General features: G+C 38.2%; 1 protein-coding gene across 1 annotated transcript; it reads right to left on the bottom strand.

Annotated features, from left to right (window-relative positions):
* Window positions 1–4,600: 4,600 nt before the first annotated feature.
* Window positions 4,601–5,533, bottom strand: LOC113885773 (olfactory receptor 10G9-like). The gene has a single exon (XM_027531395.1). The coding sequence runs from the start codon at window positions 5,531–5,533 to the stop codon at window positions 4,601–4,603; it is 933 nt and encodes a 310-aa protein (XP_027387196.1).
* Between the last annotated feature and the right edge of the window lie 6,541 nt (window positions 5,534–12,074).

Raw genomic sequence — 12,074 nt, forward strand, 5'->3', positions numbered from 1 at the left:
GACCTATATATAGAAAATTATAAAACACTGGTGAAAGAAATCAAAGAGGACACTAATAAGTGGAGAAATATACCATGTTCATGGATCAGAAGAATCAATATAGTGAAAATGAGTATACTACCCAAAGCAATCTATAGATTCAATGCAATCCCTATCAAGCTACCAACAGTATTTTTCACAGAGGTAAGAACAAATAATTTCACAATTTGTATGGAACTACAAAAAAAAAAAAAAACTCAAATAGCCAAAGCAATCTTGAGAAAGAAGAATGGAACTGGATGAATCAACCTTACTGACTTCAGGTTCTACTACAAAGCCACAGTCATCAAGACAGTATGGTACTGGCACAAAGACAGAAATATAGACCGATGGAACAAAATAGAAAGCCCAGAGATAAATCCATGCACCTATGGACATCTCATCTTTGACAAAGGAGGCAAGAATATACAACGGAGAGAAGACAATCTCTTTAACAAGTGGTGCTGGGAAAACTGGTCAACCACTTGTAAAAGAATGAAACTAGAACACTTTCTAACACCATACACTAAAATAAACTCAAAATGGATTAAAGATCTAAATGTAAGACCAGAAACTATAAAACTCCTAGAGGAAAACATAGGCAAAACACTCTCTGACATAAATCACAGCAGGATCATCTATGACCCTCCTCCCAGAGTAATGGAAATAAAAGCAAAAATAAACAAATGGGACCTAACTAAACTCAAAAGCTTCTGCACAACAAAGGAAACTAAACAAGGTGAAAAGACAGCCTTCAGAATGGGAGAAAATAATAGCAAATGAAGCAAATGACAAAGAATTCATCTCAAAAATATACAAGCAGCTCATGCAGCTCAATTCCAGAAAAATAAATGACTCAATCAAAAAAATGGGCCAAAGAACTAAATAGACATTTCCCCAAAGAAGACATACAGATGGCTAAAAAATACATGAAAAGATGCTCAACGTCACTAATTATCAGAGAAATGCAAATCAAAACCACAATGAGGTACTATCTCACTCCAGTCACAATGCCTGTTATCAAAAAGGCAAAACAATACAATATTGTGAAGTAAAAAAATTAAATCAAATTTTTAAAAAAGTCTATAAACAATAAATGCTGGAGAGGGTGTGGAGAAAAGGGAACCCTCTTACATTGTTGGTGGGAATGCAAACTAGTACAGCCACTATGGATAACAATGTGGGGATTTCTTAAAAACTGGAAATAGAACTGCCATACGACCCAGCAATCCCACTGCTGGGCATACACACTGAGGTAACCAGAATTGAAAGAGACATACATACCCCAATGTTCATCGCAGCACTGTTTACAATAGCCAGGACATGGAAGCAACCTAGGTGTCCACCAGCAGACAAATGGATAATAAAGCTGTGATACATACACACAATGGAATATTACTCAGCTATTAAAAAGAATGCATTTGAATCAGTTCTAATGAGGTGGATGAAACTGGAGCCTGTTGTACAGAGTGAAGTAAGTCAGAAAGGAAAACACTAATATAGCATATTAATGCATATATATGGAATTCAGAAAGATGATAATGATGATCCTATATGCAAGACAGCAAAAAAAAGACAGATATAAAGAACAGACTTTTGGACTCAGTGGGAGAAGGCAAGGGTGGGATAATTTGAGAGAAGAGCATTGAAACATGTTTATAACCATATGTGAAATAGATTGACAGTCCAGGTTTGATGCATGAGACAGGGCACTTAGGGCCAGTGCACTGGGATGACCCTGAGAGATGGGATAGGGAGGGAGGTGGGAGAGGGGTTCAGGATGGGGGACACAGGTACACCCATGGCTGATTAATGTGAATGTATGGCAAAAACTGCTACAATATTGTAAAGTAATTCACCTCCAATTAAAATAAATAAATTAATTTACCAAAAAAATAATATTTTTTTAATAAAGAGTATGGTAACACTCAAAATTTGGTTTTTACTGATGGATAGCCAGCTCTTTCTGCTTTATTTGTTGAAAGCACTATACTTTCCCCTTTGAAATGTGATAGCATTTTGATTAAACATTGTCTGAGTGACATGTGCGGGTGTGGATCCACATTTTGCTCCACTGACCTACTTGTCAGTACTTCATGCCAGTTGTGCAGACTCTTGATTACTACGGTTTACAGTACTATCACAGTTTTTAAACATGCGGGTTTTATGTTTACATGCCAACTATATGCACCTTTACCCCTAAATCCTCCAGCTGCCCCTTTGTTATTCAAATGAATGTTTTCAATTCCTCATTTCCTTTTAATCACCTACAAATATTCCATGGATGATGTTTATATGTCATCTCTGCAGTGGAATAGTTCAGTGGCATGAAGAAACTAGAAGAGCAACAGCTTTGGTCCTTGAATCCTCTGCTCCCAGGACCATGTCACTGAAAAGTAGCCACTATCATATGCACCTTCTCTGGGACTCCTTAAATTTACAGTCTCTGTAAAGGTCTTTTCGTGTTATTGTGAGAAATGATTCTGTAAGTCTCAATAGCAGATTTGTGTAAATCTTCTTGGACTTACTTTGGAAACATAGGAAGGACAGTGGTTTCCCTTTGCTGATCTGGCCCCTTTATTCTGCTCAATAGAAGCTTTCTTCTCCATGTTTAGGATATGGATGTTTAAAAACCAGAAACCAAAGAATGTTGTGGCTAGTCTCCTTGTTCACAGAGTCTGTAGGCTTTTCCTGCCTTGTTTCCTAGGCTACACTATCAACCAGGAGATTTTACCTGAAACTTTCACAGGTATTTTATCCAAGTAATTCCGGAGCTAGATGCTTCATTCTATCCTAAGAACTTATCCTTATCACATTCTCTGTGTGTTGAGTGTTATCACAACTACCAAAGTGTATTAACCTTCTCTAGCAGTTTTACCTTCTCATGAAGTTGGCCCTTCACCATTCATTGTACCATCTTGATTGTTATTACTACTGCCTGAAGGTAAAGAATCCACCTGCAATGTGGTAGATGTGGGTTTGATCCCTGGATTGGGAAGATCCCCAGGAGAAGGAAAAGGCTACCCACTCCAGTATTCTGGCCTGGAGAATTCCATGGACTATATAGTCCATGGGATTGCAAGGAGTTGGACATGACCGAGTGACTTTCACTTTCACTGCCTGAACCTGGGTTTTCATGTGTTGTTTTGTTTGTTTGTTTGTTTTTTTCCCTAATATGCAGTTGAAAAAGCTGTTTAGTTGATCTTTCTGCCTTAAGGCTAACCTTCTTCCCATCTGTCTTCACACACTAATTACATCTCTAAATAAAAATGTGGTCATATGACATTTACACTGGCTATATTTCAATTACTTTCCCAATTTTGAGAGATAAGAATCCTTCATCCTAGTATTGTATATATGTTCCTTCATCATTAGTCTGGTTTTTATGACCATTTCTTAAACACCTTATTCTTCTTATATAAAGACTACAAGCTCCTTGAGGTCTATGTCTATTTAGTCTTTGTACACACAGTTCATACCACATAGTAGCCACTAAATACATATTTATATATTGAATATTGATTCACTCAGAAAAGCAAAAAAAAAAAATAACACAAAAAAATTGTAAACAAAAAACTCCTCAAAGTTGTTTTATATAATTCTTTAAAAAAATAATAATATTTGATAGCTTTATTCAGTGGTCAATATTCACACCAGCTAAAACATCATCATATAAGAGATCCTTATGGTCTTGGAACTGTTCAATATATTGACTGTGATGGTGGATACACAAACCTACAGGAGTCAAAACTGTGTACAACTTAACATACAAACACATAAATAAATCTGGGAAAATCTGAATAATCTGTGGCTTATATCAATGTCCAAATCCTAGTTGTGATATTATGGTGCATCTGCTAATCACTACCATTGCAGGAATCTGGGCAAAGGTTCTCTCTGTATACAAGGGATCTCTCTCTGTATTATTTCTTACAACTTTGTATGACAGTTATACCAATAAAAATTTCAATTAAAAAAGACACTGACTTTTATTTACCTTTTGTGTCTTCATTAAAAATCTAAATAACTTCCAACATGGTTTTGTTTCATACATATTATTACAGTATTTAGAGTCTTCCAGTGAATTTCCAAGTTAAAACAATTAATGAGTCTCTTCCTGGGCACCCATGACACCTATCTCAATGTACCTTGTTTGATACTGCATTTGTTTTTCTCCCTTACCCAACGATGACCTTTGTGAATGTAGAGATTTTGGTCTTTCTGTGTTTCTATTGTTTATAATGTGTTTTGTGCTATATACGTGTGCTCTGTGCTAAGTTGCTTCAATTGTGTTGAACTCTTTGCAACCCTATGAACTGTAGCCTGTCCATGGGATTTTCCAGGCAAGAATACTGGAGTAGGTTGCCATTTCCTTCTCCAGGGATCTTCCCTTAAATTATTACCATTAAAAGTCTGCTTGAGCTGGAACTCTGCACAGGGAGAAACAGTAAAAATTTATTGTTTTCATTAAAGAATTAATTGAAATGTCCCTTAAAAGTATAAATTCTTCTTTTTAGTTTAAATTCTTGTTGGTGTTTAACTTAATTATAAATAAAAGTTAGCCATATCTGGTCTGTGTTGATTATTTACTTTGAATAAATACTGACTTTTTCAGTTTCAACAGAGCTTTCTTCACGTCCTTGTTCCTCAGGGTGTAGACCACAGGGTTCAGGAGGGGCGTCATCACAGTGTAGAAAACAGCCACAATCCTGTCCACAACCTCCTTGGAGCCTGGTCTCAGGTAAATGAAAACAAGGGGAACATAGAAGCAAAGGACCACAGTGCAGTGGGAGGCACAGGTCTGGAAGGCTCTCCATCTCCCTTCTGAGGTGCGGATCTTCAGGATGGAATGGACGATGGACACATAGGACAGCATAATAAGAAGAAAGCAGCCCAAGGCCACCAACCCAATGTTGACAAAGATCACCATCTCCACGGTGGACGTGTCTGCACAGGCCAGTTTGAGGATAGACGGTGCATCACAGATGTAATGCTGGATCTGGTTGGGCCCGCAGAAGGGCAAACGGAATGTCGGTGTGGTCTGGGCAGCAGAGTGCAGAGAGCCACTGAGCCACGTGGTTGTGGCCAGGATGGCACACATCCTCCCACTCATCATGCTGGCGTACCTGAGTGGGTAACTGATGGCCAGGAAGCGGTCATAGGACATGACGGTGTAGAGGAAGCACTCGGTGCTGCCCAGGAAGTCAAAGGAGTAGAACTGGGCCACACAGCTGGGAAAGGAGATAGGACTGCCTTCAGGTGATTCCAGGGTCATCAGCATTTTGGGCACAGTGACTGTGGAGTACCACATGTCAATGAAGGACAGGTTGCTCAGGAAGTAGTACATGGGGGTGTGCAGGTGGGGATTCACTATAATCAGTAGCATGATGAGAAGATTCCCCACGACGGTGAGGACATAGATCACCAGGAAGATTCCAAAGAGGAGCATGTCCAGCTCTGGTGCATGGGGAAGGCCCATTAGAATGAAAGTTGTCACCAGGCTCGCATTTGCCATTTCTCTTCTGTATGGTACTCTGTTCCTACAGGAAGGACTACAGCAAATCCAACACTGACATATTTGATATAAGAACATATTTCAATATTAAATATGCCAACTACATCTTAGCTGATAGAGAAAACAATGGATAAATTTTTACAAAGATAGCAGATAGCACTTTTGCTTCATCATGGGGCTTTGAGGAGGAATGGTTGTTTCTCTATTGTAGAACCTAAATCGCCCAATAGAAAAGAATCAGCCAAATTAAAAAGAGACTGAATTCATATAAAATCAGCTAAATAGACAAGAGGAGTAAATTTTATACTCTATTTTCTGTGGAATTAGGAAAGATATACCCAAACTAGCTACTTTTCAGAGTTGGTAACTACTCTAAGAATAAAGCCTCTCTCTTTCTCTTTCTCTTTTTTTTTCCTCTTTCTATTTTTCTCTAACACACATGCCTATATAGACACCATAGAGACAGACAGAAATATACCACACATACTTTCAAACATACAGATTTTGTCTCTTGATCATCAGAGAGTTTCCACGATAAATATAAGATCCTAAAGATTTCCCCGGTGGCACAGTCAGTAAAGAATCTGCCTGAAATGCAGGAGATGTTGGGCTTGATCTCTAGGTCAGGAAGATCCCCTGGAGGAGGCATGGCAACCCACTTCATTATACTTGCCTGGAGAATCCCATGGACAGAAGAGCCTGATGGGCTACAGTCCATGGATTCGCAAAGAGTCAGACACGACTGAAGCGACTGAGCACACAAAGAAATCTTCATCCTTGATTGTGGAGAGAAAACTGCTCTCCTAAAGCTCCCTGGTCAGCCTAGATGTGTCAAGGCAGGAGCCCCATACTGGTCCAGCATTAGTTGCAGCCAGATTCCTTCATCCCACCCTAAATCATGCTCTCCTGTTTCCAAATGAAATCTGGCACCAAACTTATGCACTGGTGGTCAGAATATCCCTGCTTTCCTCAGCTCCTCTTATACAATGTTTATTGGTATTTATAAATTTTTATTTTATCTCCTTTCCCTCCAGGATTTTAAGCAATCAATGATCCTCCTTAAAAAGTGTGATCAAATCATCTCACAATGTATTTAGAGATGGCCATGAAGGGTTCAATTTACTTAAGTACTAATGAATATAACTAAACTATATCTATGGGAATTGAGTTCTTAAGACTGAATATTTATATTTGCTATAAAACAGACACAAATGTGCTTTTAAAAGTAAAGGATAATAGGTAGTCTGAAATCCGGAAAAGGCAATGGCACCCCAGTCCAGTACTCTTGCCTGGAAAATCCCATGGGTAGAGGAGCCTGGTAGGCTGCAGTCAATGGGGTTGCTAGGAGTCGGACACGACTGAGCGACTTCACTTTCACTTTTCACTTTCATGCATTGGAGACAGAAATGGCAACCCACTCCAGTATTCTTGCCTGGAGTAATCCCAGGGATGGGGAGCCCGGCGGGCTGCAGTCTGTAGGGTCACACAGAGTCAGACATGACTGAAGCGACTTAGCAGCAGCAGCAGCAGCAGCAGCAGCAGCAGTCTGAAATCATTTTTATTTTTTCTAGGATTTCTATTATTCTAGGACTCATACTGTAAGTATTTTTATTTTGTTTTGTTTGAGTGATCTGAGTGAGCAATTACATATTCAAAGAGAAAAGGAATAAAATGAAGAAATGAAGAGAAATTTGGTTGGACACCTGGACCCCTCTAATAGAAGAGGACCATTTCTCCATGAATTTTGAAGATGTTAATGCCACAAAGAGTCATATCAGCATCACACTTCTATTCTGGAGCATGTGATAAAATCAGAGTTTTTCTTTTGTCAAAAATGTAGAGTTGTAAGGCTATGGTGTGTAGAGAAAGCACTTTATTGACTTGTAATTTTATGGAATTTTGTATTGTTTTTTTATAAAATGACACAAAGTTGGTTCCATAAGCCATGACAAAAGCAGTATCTGCTTACACTGAAGATGTAAAACAAAACTATGACCATAAATACATTGTAATCACCCCAAAATTCCAAAGAATGAAAAACACTAACATTTTGCCAATTTTTGTTACTTGCCAATCTTATAACTAGGATTTGGATCATTAAGTAAAATTCAAAATTTAAAGAAACTGTCCATCTTTGATGAGTAGAGGGTTTCTTTTTCCCTTCATAGACAAAGCCACAAGAGGAAAAGCTAGAGAAACATTGATTTTAAATAATATAACTTTAGATTGATTTGATATCTCAAGAGATATTGTTTTGGCCCTTGAATCCTTGTGGATTAGACTGTTTCACATTACGATAAATAGGGTTTTTTTTTTCCAAATGCCTTTCTTTGCATTTGTTGGGCCATCATTCCATAAGAATTTTTACTTAGCCCAAAATTAAATTCCCAGTTAAATAACTATGACACTCTTGGTTAAAAAATTCCTTGTTCTGGGAATTATTTAGCTGTACTGTATTGGGTTTTGTTTTCTTTGATTTCTTTTTAAATTCAAGGTGGAAAAAGTGGGCTTTAAGCCCCAAAAGGATAATTCTCTGGTGAGGTCCATCATCTCTTTGATGACTCTTGTCTGGTGATTAGGGCCATCACAAAGAAGTTCTGGGGCTTCTTTGCTCTGGGAATGATTTGAGACTTACTTCTAGATAAACAGCTTGCTAATTAAGCTTCTTCCCTTTGGGACCTAGCAGACTGCAGGCTCCTAGTCAAGAATGGATGGTCTCTCACCTGGTCTGATTCAGAGACTTTCTCTCTTTTCAGAGATTTCTGCCTTTGTCTCTCTTATCCTTTTGTTGTTGTTGTTCAGTTGCTCAGTCATGTCGGACTCTTTGTGACCCCATTCCCATAGCATGTCAGGTTTCCCTGTTCTTCACCATTTCCTGGAGCTTGCTCAAACTCATGTCCATTGAGTTGGTGATGCCATCCAACCATTTCATCCTCTGTCATCACCTCCTCCTCCTGCCTTCAGTCTTTTCCAGCATGAGAGTCTTTTCCAATGAGTCAGCTCTTCACATCAGGTGGCCAAAGAATTGGAGCCTCAGCTTCAGGATCAGACCTTCAAATGAAGATGCAGGGTTGATTTCCTTTAGGAATGACTGGTTGGATCTTCTTGAAGTCCAAAGGACTCTCAAGAGTCTTCTCCAATACCGCAGGTCAAAAGCATCAATTCTTCAGCGTTCAGCCTTCTTTCTGGTCCAACTCTCACATCCATACAGGACTACTGGAAAAACCATAGCTTTGAATAAATGGACCTTTGTCAGCAAAGTAATGTCTTTGCTTTTCAATATATAGACAACTTACCCTTTCAAATTATAATGTAATTGTATATTTATTTACATGAAAATAGAAACATGAATGAAATAATTGGGATAGAGAGCAACCATATACACAATTTAAATATATATTCTCATTAAAGTTGAAGATATATGAAAGTTGAATCTGAATGAACTCCAACAATATTTCTCAGCTCCTAAATCTGTGTTGCAATGACAGGTATTGCAAAAAAAAAATTAAAGCAGTTTAAATCTTTGCTGTATTTAAAACTTTAGTATAAAATATACCATAAAATTTTACTTAAAACACATGTGCACACACCCACATGCACACACCAATTCTTAAAATCTTACTCCATAAACAACAAAAACAAGAAATAACTTGATTAAAAAGAGGGTAAAGGGCTCATATGGACATTCTACAAAGAAAATACAACAAACATATAAAAAGATGGCCAATATCACTAATCATTAGGGAAATTCAAATCAAATTCACCATGAGATATCACCTCACAACCAAAGGAAAAAAGAAAAAAAATGTGGAGGAACTGGAACCATTGTGCATTGTTGGTGGGAATTCTAAAATGGTATAGCCACAATGGAAAAAACAGTACAGAGATTCTTCAAAAAATTTAAAAATAAAATTACTGTATGATTCAGCAATTCTACTTCTGAGTATACACCTCAAAGGATCCTGAATATTCATATTTATAGAATGTTAACAGCAGCATTATTCAAAATAAGTAGCAGGTGAAAGTTATTTAAGTGTCCATTGATGATGAATGGATAGTCAAAATGTGATGTATACATACATGGAGCATTACTCACACTTTAAAAGGGAAAGGAATTGACACAGATGGATGCTTCTAGGTGGGTGAAACTTGAGATTGTGTTAAGTGATTTAAGAAGCCACAAAAGACAAATAATGCACTAATCAAATTATATGAAGTTTTTAGAGTAGTGAAATGATAGAAAAAGAAGGTAGAATTGTGGTTGCCAGGGGCTGAGGAAGGGGAAAATAGGTAGCTGTTTAATGAATATAGAGTTTCCTTTTGCTATATGAAAAAGTTGCAAAGTTTGGTTGCACAATTGCATGAATATACTTAACACTATCGAATTGTATACTTAAAATGGTTAAGATGGTAAATTTAAGCTTTTTGGAATGGGTGAATTTAACTCAGATGACCATTATATCTACTACTTCAGGCAGGAATCCCTCAGAAGAAATGGAGTGGCCATGATGGTCAACAAAAGAGTCCAAAATGCAGTACACGGATGCAATCTCAAAAACGACAGAATGATCTCTGTTCGTTTCCAAGGCAAACCAATCAATATCACAGTAATCCAAGTCTATGCCCCAACCAGTAACGCTGAAGAAGCTGAAGCTGAATGGTTCTATGAAGACCTACAAGACCTTTTAGAACTAACACCCAAAAAAGATGTCCTTTTCATTATAGGGGACTGGAATGCAAAGTAGGAAGTCAAGAAACACCTGAAGTAACAGGCAAATTTGGCCTTGGAATATGGAATGAAGTAGGGCAAAGACTAATAGAGTTTTGCCAAGAAAATGCACTGGTCATAACAAACACCCTCTTCCAACAACACAAGAGAAGACTCTATACACGGACATCACCATATGGTCAACACCAAAATCAGATTGATTATATTCTTTGCAGCCAAAGATGGAGAAGCTCTATACAGTCAGCAAAAACAAGACCAGGAGCTGACTGTGGCTCAGACCATGAATTATTGCCAAATTCAGAGTTAAATTGAAGAAAGTAGGGACAACCACTAGACCATTCAGGTATGACCTAAATCAAATCCCTTATGATTATACAGTGGAAGTGAGAAATAGATTTAAGGGACTAGATCTGATGGATAGAGTGCCTGATGAGCTATGGAATGAAGTTTGTGACATTGTACAGGAGACAGGGATCAAGACCATCCCCATGGTAAAGAAGTGCAAAAAAGCAAAATGGTTGTCTGGGGAGACCTTACAAATAGCTGTGAAAAGAAGAGAAGTGAAAAGCAAAGGAGAAAAGGAAAGATATAAACATCTGAATGCAGAGTTCCAAAGAATAGCAAGAAGAGATAAGAAAGCCTTCTTCAGCAATCAATGCAAAGAAATAGAGGAAAACAACAGAATGGGAAAGACTAGAGATCTCTTCAAGAAAATCAGAGATACCAAAGGAACATTTCATGCAAAGATGGGCTCGATAAAGAATAGAAATGGTATGGACCTAACAGAAGCAGAAGATATTAAGAAGAGATGGCAAGAATACACAGAAGAACTGTACAAAAAAGACTTTCATGATCCAGATAATCACGATGGTGTGATCACTGACCTAAGGCCAGACATCCTGGAATGTGAAGTCAAGTGGGCCTTAGAAAGCATCACTACGAACAAAGCTAGTGGAGGTGATGGAATTCCAGTTGAGCTATTCCAAATCCTGAAAGATGCTGTGAACGTGCTGCAGTCAATATGCCAGCAAATTTGGAAAACTCAGCAGTGGCCTCAGGACTGGAAAAGGTTTGTTTTCATTCCAATCCCAAAGAAAGGCAATGCCAAAGAATGCTCAAACTACCACACAATTGCACTCATCTCACAGGTTAGTAAAGTAATGCTTAAAATTCTCCAAGCCAGGCTTCAGCAATATGTGAACCATGAACTTCCTGATGTTCAAGCTGGTTTTAGAAAGGCAGAGGAACCACAGATCAAATTGCCAACATCTGCTGGATCATGTAAAAAGCAATAGAGATCCAGAAAAACATCTATTTCTGCTTTATTGACTGTGCCAAAGCCTTTGACTGTGTGGATCACAATAAACTGTGGAAAATTCTGAAAGAGATGGGAATACCAGACCACCTGACCTGCCTCTTGAGAAATTTGTATGCAGGTCAGGAAGCAACAGTTAGAACTGGACATGGAACAACAGACTGGTTCCAAATAGTAAAAGGAGTACATCAAGGCTGTATATTGTCACCCTGTTTATTTAACTTATATGCAGAGTACATCATGCCAAAATCACTGCAGATGGTGACTGCAGCCATGAAATTAAAAGACACTTACTCCTTGGAAGGAAAGTTATGACCTACCTAGATAGCATATTCAAAAGCAGAGACATTACTTTGCCAACAAAGGTTTGTCTAGTCAAGGCTATGGTTTTTCCAGTGGTCATGTATGGATGTGAGAGTTGGACTGTGAAGAAGGCTAAGTGCCGAAGAATTGATGCTTTTGAACTGTGGTGTTGGAGAAGACTCTTGAGAGTCCCT

The sequence above is a fragment of the Bos indicus x Bos taurus genome, chromosome 29, assembly GCF_003369695.1.
Source record: "Bos indicus x Bos taurus breed Angus x Brahman F1 hybrid chromosome 29, Bos_hybrid_MaternalHap_v2.0, whole genome shotgun sequence".
Lineage (NCBI taxonomy): Eukaryota > Metazoa > Chordata > Mammalia > Artiodactyla > Bovidae > Bos > Bos indicus x Bos taurus.

What these genes read in the sequence shown, in the direction of transcription:
- LOC113885773 (XM_027531395.1), bottom strand. Translation starts at nt 5,533, where the DNA reads ATGGCAAATGCGAGCCTGGTGACAACTTTCATTCTAATGGGCCTTCCC.